Source organism: Heloderma suspectum, chromosome 1 (genome assembly GCF_057233095.1).
Source record: "Heloderma suspectum isolate Gila_16-S chromosome 1, 16-S_ref, whole genome shotgun sequence".
NCBI classification, from domain to species: domain Eukaryota; kingdom Metazoa; phylum Chordata; class Lepidosauria; order Squamata; family Helodermatidae; genus Heloderma; species Heloderma suspectum.
This window is the reverse complement of record NC_139458.1, coordinates 261,747,294-261,770,213: the sequence shown is the minus strand read 5'-3', so window position 1 is coordinate 261,770,213 and position 22,920 is coordinate 261,747,294. Positions and strand designations below refer to the sequence as shown.

At 41.4% G+C, this 22,920-nt stretch overlaps 1 protein-coding gene across 9 annotated transcripts in view; it reads left to right on the top strand.

Annotated features, from left to right (window-relative positions):
* VPS36 (vacuolar protein sorting 36 homolog) overlaps positions 1-21,510 on the top strand; it is a 45,059-nt gene extending 23,549 nt beyond the window's left edge. For 6 of the 9 annotated variants that reach the window (XM_084826462.1, XM_084826461.1, XM_084826456.1 and 3 more), the window contains 12 exons: positions 4,001-4,071; positions 5,443-5,557; positions 6,338-6,427; positions 7,623-7,709; positions 10,388-10,420; positions 10,828-10,905; positions 11,811-11,945; positions 12,712-12,777; positions 14,128-14,192; positions 16,438-16,522; positions 17,847-17,923; positions 18,006-21,510. In XM_084826462.1, coding sequence (XP_084682588.1) covers positions 4,010-4,071; positions 5,443-5,557; positions 6,338-6,427; positions 7,623-7,709; positions 10,388-10,420; positions 10,828-10,905; positions 11,811-11,945; positions 12,712-12,777; positions 14,128-14,192; positions 16,438-16,522; positions 17,847-17,923; positions 18,006-18,099 — 987 coding nt within the window. In that variant the 5' untranslated portion in view covers positions 4,001-4,009 and the 3' untranslated portion in view covers positions 18,100-21,510. Of the gene's footprint in view, positions 1-4,000; positions 4,072-5,442; positions 5,558-6,337; positions 6,428-7,622; positions 7,710-10,387; positions 10,421-10,827; positions 10,906-11,810; positions 11,946-12,711; positions 12,778-14,127; positions 14,193-16,437; positions 16,523-16,631; positions 16,754-17,846; positions 17,924-18,005 lie in introns of all 9 variants that reach the window. The other 3 variants (XR_014786529.1, XM_084826457.1, XM_084826458.1) reach the window with 3 other exon arrangements.
* The last annotated feature ends 1,410 nt before the right edge of the window (positions 21,511-22,920 follow it).

The following is a 22,920-nucleotide window of genomic DNA, read 5'->3' as shown; positions in this document are numbered from 1 at the left end:
CACTCAAAGAGTGCTCAAGGCTTCCAAGGTGTATTCTCAAAAGACAGTCCTTGGCAGAATTATCCTATGGATCCTGGGAGAGAATCCAGGGACTATAGGATATGTTGGATTCCCCCTCTTGAGACATTCCTACAACCTCAGGAGGGGGAATCCGAAATTAGATTATTTTCCCGCTCCCTCACAGCTGCCATGGAAAACACTATAGCAATTGCTCTTCCAAGGTCACAACAGCGACCCTGGGGAAGGAGGAAAGGGGATGTTCCAGTGGGTGGGGAGAGGAGAGGCCAGGATCTGCAGGATCCTATGGCCTCTTCATCACCATCCCCTGCCCACTGCTGGTAAGTGAGCTCGATGAGCTCAAATGAACCATCTAGCTGAAACTGGTTTTGTTTGAGGAAGAACGGGAGGTGAAATCTCCCTGCCTTGCCTGGCTCTTGCCAGCAGGGCATAGAATAGACAGAGGGCTCCGATCTAAGACATGTGATGTTCACAGTGCGAGTGAGGAGATCATTGAAAGGGTCGGTCTTCAAAATATTTGTATGGGAACTTTCACAATTTTTTTTTTAAATTTGGGATTATTTTGCTCCACAATCAAACATCTAAGATTAGAATGAAAACTATCTTTGAATGACCAAGCAGTATCCCTCTTACCGCTCTTTAAAAAAAAAGTGATCCACTACAAGAGAAAGGAATGGCTACAACAACTTAGGAACTAAGTATTTTAACATTTATTATTTGTTCTTCGTTTAAAAAAAAGTATTATGGAATCACCAAATGTTTGCTGACCTGAGCCCCAGATGTCCACCTCTGTGGCTGCTGCCTTAGATACAGTATTTGGTAGCAGGGAAGGCTAAGGCTAAACCCAGCAATTTGTGGTGGTGTGGCAATAAGAGTGATAGTTCTCCTGTGCCGGCCTCTGCCTGTGTGATTAGGTGCAGGACAGGATAGTCAGTATTTAATTGGGTACTTCATGGGGCCTGGCTGTACAAATTTTCCCTAATCTACAATTCCCACAGGCATGAACTGAACCATGATTACAGTGGAGCTGTGAATAGCACAGCTCCTTAAAACTATTTTTAGAGGGCCCTGTACAGAAACAGAAATTAATCAACTGAGATTATTTTTCCAAGTCCCTTCCATTATCTCTGGCTTACAAAGCTTGTGTTTTATAGGGTAACAGCATGCAGAAATATTTTCAAGTCTCCATCTTCTATGAAAACAAAACTGAACTGGATAAACATCAGTGGCAGTTCAACTGATTAGGCACCTTATCTCGGCAATACAGCAAATGTCTGTTTTTTTCTAAAGCGTCAAAAATCTGATAAATCTCCCCTAATTTGGCATACACTGATTGCTAAAGCAGTCCCCTCAGCCTTCACAATAGGAAATAAATGTTAAAACATTGTTTGATCTTGAGTTACTTTTGGCCCTTTTGTTGTCTTCTTTGATTTAATGTAACCCTATCATCTGTCAGAGTAAATGGGCATGTGAAATTATGAGTGGAACAATAGTTGGACAATGAGACCAGGAGTCAAATCCCAGTTTGGCCATGGAGAAAATCTTCCCTTGGACAAGTCACCATCTCTAAATCTTGTATCTCCAACTGAGCAATGGGGAAAACCAGCTTTGGAGGGTTTTGTAGGGATGAAAGAAATAAGCATGTGTTCACTGGTGCTAATTTTTTTTAAAAAAATAATGACTTCATAGTCCTAAGCTGTTCTCCTGTGAGTGCATGTGCATGTTTGTAAAACCATTGTATTCATGGGGTTAGTTTGTTCAGAACAGGGCTCTTCCTCGCAACACTTTCAGTAATTTACCAGTCCTCAGGGAACAAGCAGAAGGTGTCGTGCTCCCTCTGGAGATCTCCTTTTCTGAGGATGACCAGGAGCCTCCCGAGCCAAGCATTACAGAAGAGCTGCCTGTGTCAGGGGCCTTGAGGTGGATCAGGGAGACCTTGGGGGAGATAGCTATCAACCCTAACCCTCAAGACGTAGGTAGCCCCCTCTCAGACTCGGAGGCAGAAGCCAAGAAGCTACCTGGCCCCAGGGAGCACAGGCACCTCAAGGTCAAGGCTTACCCAGCTGCCACATGCAGAAGTGCCAGCCTGAGGAATAGGGACGCCTCATGTGTAAAGGTATACTTGTGAGAAAGGTCTGGCTTGTGAGCAGACCTTTCCTCAGGTGGCGCTAATGGCCTGCAGCCATGCTCCAGTGGGTCTTTGAAGGCTCAGGCTTAAAAGCCTTCGGTTCCAAGCACTAGGGGCTGGAACAACATCTGGGAACCAGCTTCCTGACTTGTATTTCTCAGCTAACCCAGTTCTTCTCTGGCTCTCTCTGTGTTTGACTTTGGACTGCCTGCAGACCTTGCTTTTGAAATTGAACCCTGACTGGAGCTCTGTCCAGTGCCACCATAAGCAGGACAGGAGCTGTAAATTTGCTGTGGCTCCTACAACCCAGCTGGAATAGATTGGTGTATTGGCCCAGGCCTGTAACCAAATTACCTGTAGTGTTAGAGAGGCCTAGAGCCCTTGCTAGTAGGTCTCTGTGCATGTGAGATGAGTCAAAAGCCTATATCAAGATGTGACTGGGAAGCGAAGTGTGTTGTCTTAAAGCTGCAAGTAGTTGTGCTGAGAACCAAACACTTCTAGTCTATGCTGGGAATGAACGCTAGGGGGCGCTTGCTGATGCTGCCTCGTTGCTGACATGTATGGGTATAAAACCCATTGTACCCCATGGCTCTGGGTTCAGAGAAGCTGTCTGATCCAACCATTGGGTATGCCTGTGTGCTGTAAGTTACTCAATAAAGTACTCCTTATCAGTAAACCTGGATCTGATTTATCACTATCTTGGCACCTTTAAATTAAGAGGACGAAGCCCACTGCAGGGGCAATACAATTGGTTGGTGAGAAGAAGCTGCAGCCTTGAAGGGTTTAGTGACTGCTGGAGTGGCCCTGGAGATCAGAATTCATTGCTGCCCAGACACCACTGATCTGTCCAAAGCTGCAGTGTCTCCTCCTAAAGAGCTAAGTGATCCTGCCCATGAAGGTGTGGTAAAGCCAGAGTTTTGCACCACTTTTTGTTTCCAAATAAGTCTGGTTCTTGAATTATGTCATCACACATAGCCACTCACATTTGGCTATGTAACAACGTCACTCAAAAGACATTAAGCTAATTTAGACTGAAGGCACTGGCAGTTGGGCCTGTAAAGAGGCACAGTCATAAAATCTTTATAATATCCCAGATCTCTGCAGTCTGAGCCACCAAGACATGCAGCATGATACAAATTGTAGGTTAACTCTGAGTTGTTTAACCCCTACACAACCCAGAGTGTCCAGATTCAGATGTCAGGAGAGCAACCTATGATCAGGGCAATCGTAAGTTGTAAAATGAAAGCCGGAGGCAGTGCGCTTGCTCACTCCTGCTTGTGCCCAGCAAATCATGGGTTAATTAATGCTAGATTTGCCTTTATGTGCACACCAGGCCGTGCAGTCTCAAAAAGTGCCAATAAATATAATTAGCAACCCAGCTGAAAGATTCCACTAACAGTGGCTTAAGCTGGAGGCTGCAATACGTCCCTGTTTGTAGTTCAGATACTGAAGGACACTCAGTACAGCAACAAGGAGATGACACATATTTCATTCTTTTGTATTTTTATATCTCATCATTCTTTCAATATCCCCTCTCTTCCCTGAGGAAAAGATTTCATGAGATCTATATGTAAAATAACTACATCACTGTTGGTGCTAATTATATATTTTTATGCTTGCATAGTTGCTTAGGAAAAAAATGGCAGTATTTTTCCTACTATTTGTTGGTGTTTTTACTGCACACATACCTGCGTATAAAAGTAGCACAACGGTCCTATAATGGCAAGGATGAAGCGCTTCATGGCAGAACTTGTTGCAAAAACAGTGTTGATGTTCTACAGTCTATTAAAATAAACGCAATATTTTAGATGTCAATATAGATGCTTTTCTTTTGTTGTCTGTTTATTCTTGTAGGAATGCTGTATGGCTATTCCTCTTTCCCAAATTATCTTCATTGAAGAACAAGCAGCTGGGATAGGGAAAAGGTAATATGTCTGTAGTATAATCTGTTACATTGAGAACTGTAACTTCCCCAGCTTATATGGAATATCCAGTATTTCACAAGCATCTGTTCCATATTGTACTTCCTTTTCTTGGAACTTCAGTCAAGGATGAAGGTGGAATCATTGGAGAAATGAATGCAGCTTACTAAATGATCAAAATATTTGGGATTATTTGTGCACCTGCCATAGTTGCTGTTTCCTACTATAGCCTCAAGTACTGCTACTTGGCTCCCTGGGATCTTGCCCGATTTGGCTCCCATCAGCTTTGCAACTTTCCTTTTGGGGTTTTGCTCACTGCTGGCTGGCCAGTGCAAACCAGCAAATGGACAAACTGGTTTATAATCCTCCTTGGAGTTTAGAAAAGTGGCTTGCCTTTTTACTGGTCCCCACCAGTGACTTACCTAGAAATTCCCAGGTAAAAGTTCAGTGTGTGCAGGGCACTCCTGCAGGTAGTTTTCCAAGTTAGGCCATGTGTGTGCCTTCCCCAACCTGGTGCGCTCCAGATGTTTTGGACTACAGCTCCCAGCATTCCCAATCATTAGCCATGCTGCCTAGGGCTGATGGGAGCCGAAGTCTGAAACATCCAGAAGGCACTAGGTTGGTGAAGGCTGGTGTAGAGTCAGATGCTGTATTTACAGCCACTGTGTCTTTTTTTACTTTTACAACTTACTAGGTACTTTTAAAAGTAAACCTATTAGTATAAGAACATCAGAAGAGACTGGCTGAATCAGACCAAAGGCCTATCTAGTCCAGCATCCTGTCTCCCTAATGGTCAACCAGATGCCTATGGGAAGCTCCAAGCAGGATATGAGAGCAATAGCCCTCTCCTACTGTTGTTTCTCAGCAACTGGCATTCAGACCCTGGATGTAGCAGTTTCTCAGCAACTGGCATTCAGCAACTGGCATTGCGGACCCTGGATGTAGCATATAGTCATCATGACTAGTAGCCAATAGCCTTCTCTGTGAATCTGTCTTCTAATCCCCTTTTAAAGCTGTCTAAATTGGTGGCAATCAGTACACCCTGAGGCAGCAAATTTCATAGCTTAACTATGCACTGTGTAAAGAAGTACTTCCTTTTGTCTGTCCTGAATCTCCCACTAAATATATTGAAATATTGTCACTGAGAAATAGTTAATGATTAAAAATACCTAGCAACAGAATGATCCCTTGAAACGTTATTGGAAACTTTCTATGACATTCCTCCATGGGGGTTTTTGTTTTGTTTTTGGCCTATGTTGTGTGATAGAAAGCTAAATAAAATTTTAAAGACCTATATATGTTGATTTTAGCAATACCATATTTATAGCTATGGAGTACATCATTTTCTTTCTCCTGCTTTTCCCATATCTTCAGTGCCAAAATAGTGGTTCATCTTCATCCAGTACCTTCCAACAAGGAACCTGGTCCTTTCCAAAGTAGTAAATACTCCTATATCAAACTTTCTTTCAAAGAACATGGTCAGATTGAGGTATGTATGTGTGTTAGCCTGAGGAGTGAGATATACTGGAGTGGGTTTCTAAAATGCCTTTGTGTAATGGTAAAGCCTAGAGAATTTTCAGCATAGTTTCAATGAAAAATTTGGGAAGGTTTAATGCTAGGGTTTTCACAGACATGTCTTTTGGCACCTGCTAGGCTTCCTGTCCTTCCTGATATTTATTTTATTAAGTTGTTATTTTAAATCTGGGAGGCTGGCATACTACAAAGTGAAGTGCTGTCTTCCAGCACCATCTTTATTTGTATTCAAAATACTGGTTTTGGAGCTTAGACCACACCTCTGCCTTGTAATTGGGTTTCTTGGGCAGGTTACTTTTCTTTTGGTCTCATCAGTTTCCCTTCTGGGAAATGAGTGTTTTGTGACTGGCCATGCCCATCATAGGAGCTATTTTATGAATAGGCCATGCCTCCCATGGCAACCATTTTGGGAGAGCACTCGCAACACTTTCTCAAAATTCCAAATGTGCCCACTGACCCAAAAAGATTGGAGACCTCTGTTTTAATGGGGGAAAATGGAATCTATCATACAGGTACTACTGCTGATTATTGTATTATCTTTCTGTGTAGCATGCCAGTGTGGACTGCAGAGTTTTTGAGACTTTTAATGTCTTTTGATCTGCTAAAATTAAAATCAGTTATATATTTGAAGCTTTATGGAAGTAGTTACTTTTATTTACAAAACACTAAAGATATTAAAATGTCAATTTTAATGTATATTTGGAATTGACTTCTTTTGGGAACTATCACCATATAGTTCTACAGGAGGCTGTCAGAAGAAATGACGCAGCGGAGATGGGAGAACATGCCCATTTCTCAGTCCATAGAGGTTAATAAAGGTTCACAGGTATTTATGCAATTTCTAATTATTGGAGTTCTGCATTTCTAAACAAGACAGATTTTGTTGGACTTGCCAGATTTCAGCACATAGGACATTGAAGAGGAGGCATCCTCATGGGGGCTTAATACATGATAGGCCCTCAAAAAATGTTCCACTGGTCTATGACTAATGCACTACAGATTGCAATTCAGTCCCCAAATACACTAACTAGTAACATTATTTTGGAAATAATGTTTACTCTCTTACAATGCAATCCTATACATTTCTCCTGAAAAGTAAACGGTATAGGATTACAGCTTTAACCTTTTCATTGTCTAAACGTGGCTGATCTCAGTACAATCTACTTTTTATGAGTTTACATTCATAATAATGTGATGACTTTTGTATGTCATAGTGGATAGTCTGTATTTATTAATTTTTATGATAGGCAGATTCCTTAGATTGCTTTTAGTCTTGCCAGAGTTTGCAGTTTCAGGCTAAGTTATGGGCAATCACAGGACAACTAAGAGGCACTCTGCTAGTTGTCCTGTAATTGTCCATACCGTAGTCAGATATTTTTTTTAAACATCATGGGCTTGTCATTGAACTTCTCTCTGCAGACTATGGTTCTAAATTGTAGCAAAGGTATAGCAAACAACTGATACTATGACTTTGTTCACATATAGCACTGAACTATGGTTTAGCATTACCCCTTCCTCTCTTCTTCCCCAGCACAGCCATGAGGAAGAGATTGGAAACTTTTGCTTCCATTTTTAACTTATCACAGTTTAGCTTTACATCTGGACAATCTGTGGTTAGTCTTGACTATGGTTTACTGAAACAAGCCAACTTCAAACCATGGTTTATGGAGTTGGCTTGTTTTAATAATTCATAGTTTTAATAACCCATAGTTAAGGTTAACCACAGTTTAAAGTTTGGATGTAATTCTAAACTGAGCTAATTGAAAGCTAAAGCTTCCAGTCTCCTCTCAGCTGCACCAAATGAGGAGGGTGCTGATGAGCCTGAGGCTTGTGCATGTTATGCTAAATCATAGCATAACATTGATAGTATAGCATAGCATTGTTTCCAAACACAGATGATGTGTCAAAGATCTCTCAGATGTTACAAGTTACAGACTTGATTTGCTTTCAGAACAATGATGGTAAGAGAACGCTTAAGCACTTCCTTTATAATTTTTGTATTTGATGTATTTCTTTTTCAGACAGGAAGAATAAGAGCTGCAGGGATTGTAGGTATTGAGAGGAAATTAGAAGAAAGAAGGAAAGAAATGGATAAAAACATTTCTGAAGTAAGTAATTTTGAAATTTCATTTTTCAGAAATTTGTCCTAGCTATTTGCAGTCATTAATGTTTCCTCCTAGCTGGGGACTTGGCGGCACACAAGATGGGTTCTGCCGCCAAGTCCCCTGGGATGCCAGTTGGAGCCAGATAGAAAACCAAGGGCGGGGGGACAGCCAACGCACTGTGGGTGGTGCGCCTGATCATCTAGTGGGCACATCAACTATGCACTGTGGGTTGTTCGCAAAACAACCTGGAATGCATGCCTAGTCACCTGCAATGGGTTGGTGTGTCATGCAAACACGCGTTGTGGGTTGTTGTTGAACTGGGAGGGTTAACATGTTGTCTGAACCCAGGACATTTTCCTCAGGGTGGTTTGTTAACCATGTAGTGTGGCTTATTTTTCTCAAGCAAGCCACCTTGAGAACCCATGATTTGTTGTTGAGTTCTTCAGGGTGGTTAACAAGCCACACTGCATGCTCAACAAGCCACCCTGCAGGAAATGTTCTGGGTTCAGACAACATGCTAACCCATGGTTCAACAAACAATCCACGGTTCAACAAACAACCCACATTCAATTACTGAGTGTGGGTTAGTGTGATGTGGAACAGTTCCATAGACTGTATTCACACTGTGACATGCACAAGCCACAGCAAACCTCAGACTCACACACTCCCCCCTCCACAAGTGGCCAGAAAGAAGACTTCAGCAGCTTTTACTGCCGCTTTTGTTAAATCATGGCTCCCCGCTTCATCTAACCAGGGATCTTGGTTTAACACAAACTCTGGTCAGTCCTAAAATGAACCAACTTCAACCATAGGTTCTGAAGTTAGCTTGTGTAAACTGACCAGGGTTTGTGCTGAACCACAAATCCTCAGTTCGGATGAAATGGGAAGCCATGGCTTAACAAAAGTGGCAGTGAAAGCTTCCAAAGTCCTCATCCTCACCCCGCAGAAGGAGAGCAGAGTGGTGAGCTCATGAGTCCAAGGCTCACTGGAACTCTATCCTGGTTGTGCATGCCACACTACACCGAGGTGTAGTACTTTGTGTGAACCTGCCCATATCCTGTCAAATGGATGATCGCAAAATATTTTTGCATAAGATTATAAAAAATAATATTTTTATGGTTATTATTTACAAGAAGCTTATACCTACTTTTCAGAGAGGCCTTGCAATTCCTTATTAGTTTTTTTTAAAATGCAGCAAATTAATATGTATATCATATATAGATTCACTTACTGTCATGTTTTCACAACACACATACAAAAATTGAGGATAGAACTGTACATTACAGCAATTCTATGTTTCCCCCTCCCCTCACACCATACCTTGGAGTAGAAGAGAGTTCATGGTACATCACTGTGCTCTGCATTTCTCCACCTGCTCCCCGCTACACTTCAACCAAGGGGGACTCAGAACACAATGGGGCTGTTCACACAGCATGCTAACCCACACTCAGTGGTTGAGTGTGGGTTGTTTGTTTAACACAGGGTTAGTGTGTTGTCTGAACCCAGGACATTTTCTGCAGGGTGGCTTTGTTAACCATGCAGTGTGGCTTGTTAACCACCCTGAAGAACCCAACAACAAACCATGGGTTCTCAAGGTGGCTTGTTCAAGAAAAATAAGCCACATGATTAACAAGCCACGCTGCAGAAAGTGTCCTGGGTTCAGACAGAACGGTAACCTACAGTTCAATAAAAAACCCACAGTTCAAAACAACACACACTCAGCTATTGAGTGTGGGTTAGCTTGTTGTGCGAACCCAGTCAGTGACTTCACAGAGCGCAATGACATGGTATTGGTGGAAGAAGAGGAGACACGAGAGCAGCTGTTTCTACCTTGTTTCTCTCCCACTCTGTTTATCAGAGGATAAAAGAAATCAAACTGTGGCTGTCAGACAGGAGAAAACATTGTGAATGCCTTCTCGTTATAAATCAGTTAATTTCAGAACTGGTGCCCTGAAATCCAGAATGGGCTTCCTGCACCTGCTGGCTGTTGCTGATAAAGACCGATTCCTTTAGCTCTTTGTTTATCTGAGGAAGTTCCTGTTAGGTGTGTGCACATTCTCCTTTGTACCAAGGCCTAAATCAATTAGCGGAAGAATTATTTACAACATGCTCTCTGTTTATCTAGATCTGTTGTTCTTTTTTAGTTGGGTATTGAGACCATGTATAAGATGTTAAAGGTTTCATCATTTCCACTTATATTAAAATAGTGAATCTGCCAGATAAATAAATGGGGAAAATGTTGTCTGTCATAATGCCCTGTTAAATGCTCCCAGATTTTCCTGAGTTGTCAGATGGGTTGGCAGTTTATGAATATTTAAACGTAGGTACAGGCCTTGAGATCAGAGTTTTCAAGTTAGTTCAGTTCAACAACTCACTTTTCCGCCAGTCTATGCCTGAAAATGACCTTGTCTTCCTACCTAGGAGATGAGAACCTCTTATCTCAACGCATTGTACTCCCACACAGAAGCAGCATCTGTTCAGATCACAAAGCAGAGAGACAGCATAATACTAATTACATTGTTAAGGCACACTAGAAACTGTAATTATTCTCAGTGGGTTTTTGAGTTTGGGAAGGAAGTTAAGTGGTGAAAGAATGATTGAAATGATGCTGTTACACTTTATTTCTACAAGCGGTGTGTGTGTGTGTGTGTATAAAAACCAAGTGTGTTTTATTGTTCCAGGCTTTTGAAGACCTCAGCAAACTAATGGAAAAGGTATTGTATCCCTTTTATTAGTATCCCTCTCTACATTTAAACCTGTTGCTCCCATCCAGAGTGTGGCAGAAAGCTGCGCGTGCTGTACTGTGCTCTACAGTTAGCACAGAGTGACTGTGGCTCAAGAAGTCATGGGGGCCCTGGGCTCAGATAAATGTATGTACATACACTCTGGAGGAGCTTATGACTGAATCTTACATTATTGGTTAGCTGTTATGTTTGTGAGGGAAGGGAAACACCCAGACAGACTGAGTCCAGAAGATCTCTTCCCCTAGCTTTCACCCTGCTAAACAGTTGATCAGAGCTGCAAGCTGTTCTGCTCAGAAGCCCCTCAAAGGCTGATCTTGTATGAGAGGGGCATGGTGAAGTGTTTCATCTTCACCCGGCTGGGTGTTGTTTCTAAATAGGCTAAGGAAATGGTGGAACTGTCCAAATCGATTGCAAACAAGATCAAAGAAAAACAAGGTGACATCACTGAAGATGAGGTCAGTTAAAATTTTAATGCACTTGACCTAAACGCTTTGTGAGAAAGCACTGCATGAACTTAAATTGCTATGATAATACAAATAATGCTGCTAAAACCTTAATTGGTAATATGACATAAGAAATGGTGACCTGTGAAATTGCATTTCAGCACTTTGCCACATGCACACGCACAGTTATAGTTGAATATGCACATGAACGAACACACGCAAACACGGTCCCCCCTCTAATACCCATGCACACCGACACAACACTGGCACTGGCATAATTTCGTAGGCAGAAACGGGCAGCTTTCCCAGGATATCCTTGTAAGAAATCTGTTCAAGCTGCTATGAGGATTAGTAGGCTGAATGGCTTCCTCACATGTAGATTACTTCCAGGAGAGCATTCCCTTCTCTTGGTGAGTGAGGGAAGGGTAATGAAGGAGCCTGTTACACTATTTTCCCAAGCTGGAGAATCCTGGTGGCTTCCCTACCTGCCCCATGCCAAGTCCTGGCAACTTCCCCCCACAGAGTCTCTCTTCAGTCTTCCTCCTGACAATGTAATAATCTCTCTGCTGGGCCTTGGGTATTACACATACATGATATTTACTTTTGGAGTGAACCTGAGTGGAGGTGGGGGATGCAGCATAGGCCATAATTTTTGCAAACCTAGGAGATCCTGCTTTCCACTGATGCATCATTCATCTGTCCCCCATGCCCGTTTTAATGGTAAAAACTGGTTTGCTCGTCTGCATTCTGGGAACTGAGAAACAAGATAAGGAACTGGCGTTCAATGTGCCTCCTCTTTTAGTACATTGGGACTTTTCTAGTACACTTTATGATCTATTTTGCCTTGGTTATTGATTAGTTAATCTGATACCTTGATGCTACCTATGTTCTTACTTTTCCTCCCTTATTTTTTTTAGACCATCAGGTTTAAATCCTATCTTTTGAGCATGGGTATAGCTAATCCAGTTACCAGGGAAACTCATGGATCTGGCACACATTACCATATGCAACTGGCAAAGCAATTAGGTGGAATTTTGCAGGCACCTTTAGAGGTAAAGAACTCATGAATCTCTTTTTAAAAACATTTTTACAGTGCAGTCCTATATACCAGTGGTGTAGAACCTCTAGCCCGTAGGCTAGATCTGGACCACTGCCTCGTCTTAAAGGCCATGTCCCCTCTCCCCCCAATCCATGCCTTGACTTTTCTCATTGTGCTCTGAGAAAGGGGCTCCCGCTATCTTGGCGTACAGCAGAGAATTTGACCAAGCTGGCAATGCAGGAACAGATCACTGTTCCTGCATTGCAAGCTCACCCCACCTCCTCCACAGCCCTGAGAGATAGGTGGGGAGACAGAGAGCAAGGGTGATGGAGCGCTCCTAGCACTAACAGTCAAAAGGTGTTGTTCAGCTATTCTGTTTTCCTTAACTGATTTTTTTCTCATAAGAAATAAGATGGAAGAAGTGATGGGGAAACATGGGAGGGTTACAAATTGAACACAATGATGTTTGGACCCTTGTAAAATACCCTGAATGAGGCAGTGCGATTGCACAATAAAAGCCTTGTTTGGAGGCACCTGAGAGACAGCGTGAAACCAAGGGAGAAAGATGCTGGGAGAAAAAAAGTGAGGGAGGGAGGGAGGGAGTATGTTGCTGTTTGCAGCCTTGATCAGGTGCAGCTTCAGTGCCATTTTTAATTTTCAAAAATGTTGAAGTTTTAGGAATGTTGATGTTGTCAAGTAGCAAGTCAGATTTGCTTGTCAATAGCATGCTGTATGTTCTCAGTTGATTCTGTTTTACTAACTGAAGTTATATCAAACAGGAGCGAGGAGGAATAATGTCTCTCACGGAGGTATATTGTTTGGTGAATCGTGCTCGAGGCTTGGAGGTGAGGAAAAGGGTGCTCTGACAAAACTGGCGTGATAGACCTCGTGTTTTCCTAAATAGCTGAAGCATCTAGTAGTGTTCTTTTTATAGAAAAATAGAATTGTTACATTTTGGTGTCTCTTTTTTTCCTTCCAACATTATGAAGATAGTGCTAACAGGGTAATCCTTCTGGAATAAAATCCATCTAGCAGTACGAAATGGGGATGAGAGAAAATATTCATTGGATACGTTAAAGCTTCAGTCCTATACACTCAATAGGATTGAACTCAGTAGGATTTACTTCTGGGGAGACGTGCATAAGATTGCACTGTAAGATCTCAGGACTCTGTGGTAAAATAGTGGACAGGTTTTATAAAATGGAGGCTGGTAAAAGAAGTGTCTGCAGATGATTAACTCACTTAATATATAGGCCTGAAATGGAGGATACGCTTTTGTTCTGAGGGCATAGGGGTGGCTATACATTAAAATATATTGAGTGATTCCACATACCAGATCACTGTCCTTTTTTGTAAGCTGCTCTGGGGGCCTGTTTGGTGGAGAGGCAGACAAAATTACTTTAAATGAGTAAATAAATAAAATACAGGGAAGATTTAAAAGGTATGCTTTATTCCAAGCAGAGGTGGTGCACTCTGACAAAACTGGGCCATAATAACTCTTACTCACTCTGCAACATCAGCTAACAAATGCCAAAAGAGAGACATTCTGAACTGCACAGATGTTCACACCGCCTTGCCAGGATCTTGCTGCAGAACAGCCAGATGCTCCAGAGAGAGTTGGTTCCAACAGTTGTGCACGTCAAATTGAGGCCTAGATGACTCGCACATACTACCAAACTTGGCTTGAAACAAATAACTAAAATAGCATGTGGCATTTTCAGGTGTCTGTGCAGTAAAATGTTTATTTTCATAGCAAAGCATTCATGTGTATTTTGTTTGGTAGTAGATACCATCAACAGAATGATGATAGTGTAAGCTATGAGGTCACTGGTACTTGGCATATTACAGAGGCCTCTGCATGATGTGGCTGCTGTGTTCACTTGGTAATGTGCAGTTACAGTTTGACTGAGGGCTCTATTGAGGTATAAAATTCCAAGTGCAAAATATATGAGCAGCACACATCAATCACTCTTGCATATGTGATTATGCCCATTTTTTTCTTAAGATACACATGTTAATGTGTGTTAAGGAGAATTGGGGATTGTAATGCATGTAAGTGCCTTTCACAGTTAAGTCGCTACTGCGGTATTTTGTACTTGGGTATTCATATTCGAATACAAAATGTCTTGTAGGAACTAGCCCTGAGAACTGGATATATTTGCAATGTGTCCCAATGTCTGTGTTTTTCCCATTAGTTGCTCTCACCAGAAGATCTCGTAAATGCTTGTAAGATGTTGGAAGCACTAAAACTACCTCTAAGGTGAGAATCCTTCAAAATTTAATGGAAAAAAACCCTCAAAGAGATATGGAACTCAGTCCCTCCCCTCCAATTTTTTTTTTTACCTGATGGGCTTTGTGAGGATCTGAGGAATGCATCTGCTGAAGAAAAGAGTCTGGAACCAGGAAGTAGTAAAGCGCACCAAGGCGCATGTGTGCAGTTCTACTTTTGGCTGATAAATGTCCACTTCAGGCTTTGAATTTGCATTGTCCTATCTCTTTCTTACAAGCTGATTTAAAAAGATATATTTACAAATCCTGCAGATGTATGTGAGCTATAGTTGTCAATTGATATAAGACATACCCACACTTCTGAAGGTCATTAGTTCAAATCTTTCTTCCTGCACCATCGCCAGCCCACCCAGCTATAAGTGGGGACCTGATCCAGATAGGTTTGGGGAAGTTGAAGGAGACCGCAAGTATTGCTGGTCGCACTGCTCCTTTGGTACTGTGGGCTGTAGAAACAACAATAGACGAGAGTTGCCAACTCCATATCAGCCCTGTTCCTATGCCTTTAGCCTCCAGATGTTTTGGCATACAACTCCTATTATCCCTCACTATTGGGTATGCTGGCTCGGGTTCATTGGAGTTGTAAGCCAGAACATCTGGAGGGCAACAAGTTGTTCATCCTTACTTCAGCAGAACCCTGACACAAATTCAGTAGGGACACTTTTTGTCACTCTGTTTTCATGGTAGGAAAAGCTTTGCCAGTGAAAAACTCTGTTTGTCAGGCTGCTATTAAGGCATAGAAACAAGGCCAGTAAAAAAAGTTGTCAAACCGGTTCCAGACCCATGGATTAGAAACAACTCAGAGGGAATTTTGATTTGACTTTTACAGAGATATTTTTCTATATCCAGTAAAAATTTTGCCAGTAAAGTCATAGACCAATAATTATGTGGATTTTCTATTTAACTGGCTGTGTGGGTAATCTCTGAATGTTACATAGAAAACTTAACAGTTTGCGGTCCAGTTTCTGTGAGGGAAAGGAGAGCTGCCAGTTTGGTTAGGATCAAACCTCACACAGAGGCAGACTGCGGACTAAGGGTGTTTCCAGATGAGGCTTTTATAGTGCCATTGCCCTGTCTCATTCACAGAATTTTATAGGGAGTCCAGATAATATCTTCTACTCATAACCCTCCTGTGTTTTCCCACTGCTTCTTCCATCTTGTTTTCTTACTGCAGAAAACCCATTAAGAAAAAAAAGAATAGCTGCATAATGCCTTCTGATCTGTAGTATTAGAAGCCCTCCCTCTGGAAGCACACTACGAAGAAGTCCCAGACACTAAGACCAGGTTTGCATGATCAGGGAAGGAAAATAAGCCACCATAGTTTATTTTCATGCCCCACGCATGCTGGTCGCGTGTTACGTAATTACCATAATTACCCTCATCAGGCACATTTTATCGTGTCGGCTGAACCTGGCAAGGGTGGGGGTGGGGTAACAAACCACCCCAGAACCCATGGCTTGTTTTAGGATTGCAGGGTGGTTTGAAACCCACCCCTGCTGTCCAACCTTGCCAAGCTCGAACGACACAACAAACCGCACCCAGCGAGAGTAATTGTGGTGGCTTATTTTCCTTCCCTGATTGTGCAAACCCAGTCTTGGGCACAAGGAGGCTGAAGGAAGGATGCAGAGTAGGCAGTAGATTGTGTGGAAAAAAACACCTGAAGTTAGGATAGGTGGAGAAAGAGGCTTGAGAGAAAGGGCAGAGAAGCAGGGAATTATAGGAGGAAGCTAGTTGGGGTGGGGGGCTCTGACAAAGCCCCTCATAACTCTTTGAATCAGAATGAGCTATATACTATAAGGGAGAGGAGTTGTAGGAAAGCTGGTTAAGATGGCTAAAGGAAGTAGGACAAAGTAGGTTGAAAAACAGGAACCTGAGGAAATCATGGTTGATGGAGATATGAAGAGCAAAGGAAAAAGTAGGACTGGAGCTGTGCCTTATTGGAAGAGAGGAAGTGGGCAGACACAGGAGAACTGAAGACAGTCAGCCAGGGAAGTATAGGGTTGCTAGGTTTACAGTTCACATAGATCCTGAAGGGGAATCCCACCAGTTGAAAATTTTGCTGTCTCTGCAGCCTTGTGCCCTGGTAACTGTAAGGGGACAAAAAAAAAGTTCCCAACACGGTTGGTTGGAGCTAAATTTCATATTGAGCTAACTAGCCTATTCATTGGCTGCAGGATTCTAGTTGAAATTTGTATTTTCCCTCTCCATTTTGCATTTAGGCTGCGTATATTTGACAGTGGTGTTATGGTGATTGAGCTCCAATCCCACAATGAAGAAGAAATGGTAGCTTCTGCTTTAGAGACAGTACGTACATTTTTATTTTCTTCAGCAATCAGCCAAACTCCTAAGTATATGGACCTGTTTGTTCAGAGCAGAGATTTCTTATCCATTTTTGCTGATCATGCACCCACAGATGCGCAAGTTTAAACCTGCCAGATGAATAGTCTTCTACCTGCTTTGTGCTCAGCATATCCCTCTACAATTGATGCGGATCTCCTCTGTGTGTATTCTCATTTCCTACCATTATTGAAATAGGTTTGTAAGACTGCACTGCTTTCACCCCTTGCTTCCACCTAGGCAGTTCATTTTAGAAAAACACTGTTTTTGAAAGCTTTTTAAATCCTTCCAAAACCTTTTAATGGTACTACTTGAGCTTCTTTAATTTTGAAAGCACTTAAGTGGTTCCCCTTAAACCTTAGTAGTTGGTGTTTTCGGTTTTAAAAATGTCATATCTTTCGATTGGCTTTGTTTCTTAAATTCTCACTACATGCTTGCAAAGCAGGAAAGGCCTGGTATTTGACCCATAGGTTAGGGCCAGAGGCCTAGTTTCAAAGGGCTTCCTGTTACTAGAAGGGCGGGGGGGACTGAACTTGTTGGACATATATGAGAAAAAAGTGACAGCTTCTTCATATGTAATGAAGACTGATTAATTGTTTATCATATTTTGTATCCCTCCTTTTCTCCCAAGAGCTCATGTTGATTATATAACAGATAATCTCTTTCCTTTTTTTTGCCTCACCACAATCCTAGGAAATAGGTTAGGCTATGATGGTGAGTTTTTCAGGGCAAAGAGATCTTCATGACTAAGTAGGAATTTGAATCCAGCTTTTCCTAATCCAGGTACAACACTCTATCCCTTACATCATTTATCAGTTAAATTGCCTGTATTCCACAAGCACACGCAGGACAATAGTCTATTCGGCACTAGCAGTTTAACCATGCATTCAAACTCTGGATTGTTAGTCCCCCAGTAACCCAGAGTTCTGGGTTTGAATGTCATGGAAACCACCCAGGGACAGTAGAAGCAAGCAGGCACGTGGGAAGCAATACACGTGCTCCCGCTGCATTTCCAACAACCCATAGTTTGTTAATTGTAGGTTGTTGCTGACATGCAAAGTGCTTCACTAAGTATATTGCAATATCTCTATATTGATTACAAATTATATTTGTATTCATATTTCCTCTTGTCTTTTTATGACTTTAAAACAACAACAACCCTGAATGTCTGTGTTGGAAAAAAAAAGCTAGTGAAAGTCTACATTTGTATACAGGAGAAAACCAACAGGACAGTATGAAGAAGGTGCTGTACAGAATATTTACTAACTGTGCTTTTTTTTTTGTCTGTTAGGTTTCTGAGAAGGGATCTCTTACAGCAGAAGAGTTTGCAAAGCTTGTAGGAATGTCTGTACTCTTAGCCAAAGAAAGGTAAATAGAATAGAATAAATACCGCTTTTGTTTTTAATAGCTCAGAGATTTATTAAGCTAATACAAGTTTTTCTTTTTCTAGGCTGCTTCTAGCTGAAAAGATGGGGCAACTTTGCAGAGACGATTCTGTAGAAGGCTTGCGATTCTATCCAAATCTATTTATTACACAAAGTTAATGACGCAGTTGTTCTGTGTTTGTCTCATTCAGATGTGTTTGCCATATGTAGTCTGGACAAAAGAATGTCAAATAATCTACCTTTTGTCCCATTGATATCATGGTTTACCTAAGCTGTGATTATGCATAAACATTTCCAGTGGTGGAGGGGTGGCCCTATGTGGAAAGTGGAAAAGGACCACAAAGCTTGTTAAAATCATGATGTTACAATTGTGTTGAGGTCTTATGCGTAAATTGAACAACAGGACTTAATTTGGCACACTACTTCAAATGTGAAGGAAGGAAATGGAGCAATTCAGGAAAGGAGGAGGTGTTACTTTGGCCTGCTTGCAAGGACACAGCATTATACACGCATCTGCTGATTATATTTTTCCCTACTCCTTTTTTTAACCAAGCATTTTGTATTTGTAGCTCCAGAGATGTATCAATAGAGTCAGAAAGTGATCACTGATGTCAACATAACTCAAAAGAATATAGGCTGTGCTTGTTCCTTCCAGTTACTACTGAATAATTTCCTCAGGAAGTGCCTACATTTTAGGAACAAAACCTCACTCTACATCTGACAATAACCTGCCTTCAGCTAAAGGATTAGTCTGTGTAATGAAAAAATGTAGAGATTTGTGTGCTGCTAATGTTAAGACAAGAAGCATTGTGAACTGAGATTTCCTTCCTTCCATTCTTTGATTCTCAGACGCATGATGTTGCTATTTTTGTCTTCTCTTGCATAGCTGTAAAGGAGGGTATACTGCCATCTGCCCTTTTAAATAGTACAGTGAATGGTTTTGTATCTTTCTATTAAAACAGTTGCTCATTTGAGCACTTGTTCTCTGTCTTGGTGGAAGTTATCACTGTATTGATTTCTGTAGTCAAACATGAAACACAAACTCATTTTAACAGCTAGAACTCCTTAGTAGGATTATGTACTATCAGATATCAGTTATTCCACTCCATTGGAGTTGTGGATTTGAATCATGTTCTGGAAGATGTATAATTACAACAACTGATATAAATGTACTTAAAAGATCTAACTGTAGTATCTAGTTGAAGAATCAGTTTGATTGATTAAAAATGTTTTGATCAGCTGAATAGCTGTTCCTGGTTGATTGATCAACATTTTTAAAAATTAGAAAAGCTATAATTATAAGCCTAAAGGCAGTTTCTCCTCGCAACTCCCTCTCTAGGAGAGAATGTGTCTCTTAAGATGGTGCCTGCGGCAACACATAAGTGCATCATCTTAAAAACTAAGGAAGTATGTTTTTTCATAGCTATTGTTTTAATCATGTGCAAACTTATGCACTTAAAATTAATAAAAATGTATCTAAGGTGAAAGACAGTCTGAAATCCTATGCACAGTTGTCTGTTGTCTGTATATGTAAGGCTCAGTGAATACAGTGGAACTCATTTCTAAGTCAACATGCATAAGATCAGAGTGCTTATGTCCCTGCCAATTCCCTCCACAAGCAGTGGGTCCCACCGATTCTGTTGCGTAAGTGGGACCCACTGCTTACCCAAAGGAGTTTTAGCACTTTAGAGGAAGCCCCTTATGTCAGCTCCACTGACCTGCTTACTCCCAGAAACAAGTGTTTCCACTTGTTTCCTGTTGCCCTGGAAGCACTGAATTGATGTTGCACAAGCAGTGGGGGCCACTTGCATAACGGAATTGGTGGGGCGTAAGAGAAAGGGCAGGGGTGTAAGTGCCTCATTGGATTCTGCCCAGTCTGTAAATTTAAAAATGCAGTCCTAAGCTTAGGTGCACACTCCACTGATTTGAATAGGATTTGTATCATGCCCTGCCATGTTTCTGCTCAAGTTCACACTTTGATTCCTTCAGCAGTGTTGCAGCTGAAACATCAGGTGCTTCTAGAACACTCTCTGAGCCTAGGATCAACATGTTAAAGATGTCCCTGTGTGGTGTGACAATAGAATTCATCTGAGTTTGAATGCTAGCATTATAATTTAGAACTTAAAGGTTTTACAAAACTGAAAGTGTAACATTCAAGCACAAAGGTTTCATTTTGCATGGAATATCTGAACATACAGTTGTCTTTTCAGTTGAATTCAGTAATATCTTCTTGAAGGCTGAAATAGTAATGGCCACTATTATTATTGCACCCCTTTTTAAAGAATGCCATAATCCCCCTTTTCATTGTATGATCATCTAGAGCACTGCAATTCTGCTGTGTATTTCGGCTGCTGAATTTATACCTTTTTAGTTTTCTGTTATTTTAAACTGCCTCTGGAAAGTATTTTTATTAGAAAAGATTTCATAGTATGTTTCTGTGGCTACTATTGACAAACCACTTCAGAATATTCCTGTGAACTTCAGTGAATCTGTTTGGAGCAAGGGTAGGAAACTGTGGAATTCCAACTTCACTTATATGCTGATAGGATCCAAGCTGGCAGTGATGGACCACGAAAGAGATCTTGGGGTTGTGGTGGACAACTTGATGAAATGTTGACACAGTGACCTGGTTCACATGGCACAACAGCCCATCATGGGTTAATTAACCCTAGAGCTGTGGTGTATGCTGGCCATCATGAATATGCAACTCCCAACTAGGGGTTGTTGTGTCATATGAACTTGGCAGGAGTTATTTGAGGGCTAAACAACTTTGCATAACCCATGGTCTGTTGTAGGGTTATGTGAGGGTTGTTCAGCCTTCAGATAATCCCCACCGGCCAGGTTTGCACAACACAACCATCCCCAGTTGGTGGCTGCATATTCATAATGGCAACCGGCATGCACTGCAGCTCCTCAAGGGTTAATTAACCCATGAGGGGTTGTCATGTCATGTAGACTGGTTAAGTGTGTGGCTGCTGTGAAAAAGGCAAATTCTATGTTTGGGATCATTGCAAATAAAACTGCCAATATCGTGCTGCCCTTATAAAAATCTGTGGTGCAACCCCATTTGGAATACTGTGTACAGTTCTAATCACTGTATCTCAAAAACGATATTGTAGAATTGGAGAAGGTGTAGAAAAGGACAACCAAAATGATCAAGGGGCTGAAGCAACTCCCCTATGAGAAAATGTTCTAACGTGTGGGATTGTTTAGTTTAGAAAAGTGGATGTAAAAGGGGAGACGTAAAGGTGTACAAAATTATGCACGGTGTGGAGAAAGTGGTTAGTGACATTTTTCTCGTTCAGAATTCTAGAACCCACGGTCATTCCATGAAGCTGATTCAGGATGGATAAAAGGAAGTGCTTCACACAGCAAACTGGAATTTGGTACCACAAGATGTAGTGGTGGCCACCAATTTTGATGATTTTAAAGGGGGATTAGACAAATTCATGGAGGATAAGGCTATCAATGGCTAATAGTCCAGATTACTGCATTATTCTGGGGTACACGAGCTAGAGGGTAATATTTATGTAAACCTTATTAAAATAAATGGGAATTATTTCTGAATAGACATGTATAGGATTGGACTGTTTGGTTATCACAAGGTCTAGACTCTAGAGAGAAATACAGCTGGCTAGTAGTATACATGAAGTTCCATTCTAGCAAAACACATAATAGATATTATATTGTTCAGTCATGCTGACTTCTTCCTACTACATTTTTGTTCAGGAATGTGTAATTTACACTCAGTGCTAAAATCCTAGGCTGGTCATTCTGTTACCCTCTTATTACAAATTATTTTGGATTACATTAACTGAGTGTGCTTTGAGACAAAGCTTTTATTATACAATTGCCCTGCCTCATTCACAGAATTTTACATTGGGTCTTAAAAATGACGTATTCCATTTGTAACCTTCCCATGGTTTCCCATCACTTCTGTCTTCTTTCTTACCACAGAAAAATCTCTTAAGAGTGAAATCCTATGCATGTTTAGACGGAAATAGGTGGCTGGGGGATGCTGTGAGTTGTATGACTTTTTTCCATCTAAACAATGCATAGGATTGTGCCCTCAAGGAAGGAAAGATGGAATGTCTTTTGATTGGTTCTGTTAGGAGCTGTCCATCTGGAAGTACTCTCAGACTTCTTGGTCATCTCTTCAGAAGCCAAGGACTGAATTGCAAAGGGAAAACAGGTCTGCTTTAAAATAAAATAAAAAAAACCCCTTTCTGTTCTTTGGTGTAGAAACACATTACACTTTAGTCCTTGACAAGTATAAAAGTAATACTACACATTTAAAATCGGGGGTTGTCACTGTTTCCTTCAAGAAACAGTGGTAAATGTGCCTTTTGAGAATACTAAAACTATTGAGGGAGAGTGTAGCAAAATAAGCATTCATGTGGGGAGTTTTTACGCTGTGGGTATCTGTCCAGTTCTGTCTATGGTAAGAAAATGAGCTTTCCTTGGTTGTGCAAGGCAGAATATATAGCCCACTTTACATGACCAAATGGTATGCAGGGAATGTGAGTGGAATGGATTTTCACAGAATCTGCCATGTGAGAAAAGTGGCTGTGTGGGTTGCTTTAGCTCTCTTCCAATTCAGACCCCACTGACTGCCTCTGCAGAGCAGTCAAAAAAGGGGCAAGTGCCATCGTGGTGAAGACAGCCTCAGTTGTTTGCTGAGTGAACACTTCATCTGCTTGGATTGCATTTTCAACCAAGTCTGGACATTTCATTATATTCTGTAATCTTTTCGAGCAGATTTGGCTCTGAGAGCAGCTTAGGTATTGTTTAGCCCTGCCCCCAGATGTAAAAGCTGGGATTTTCATCATTTTCTAATTCTTGACATGTCAACTGAATAGCAGCTGGGATGGAGAAACCTTGGCTGCTTTTAGCTTGGCTCTCTGTATGTATTTGGGAGAGGCATGTGCACTTTATGATTACAGATGTGTGTTTTCTGTGCATGCTGATGGGGAGAGTGTG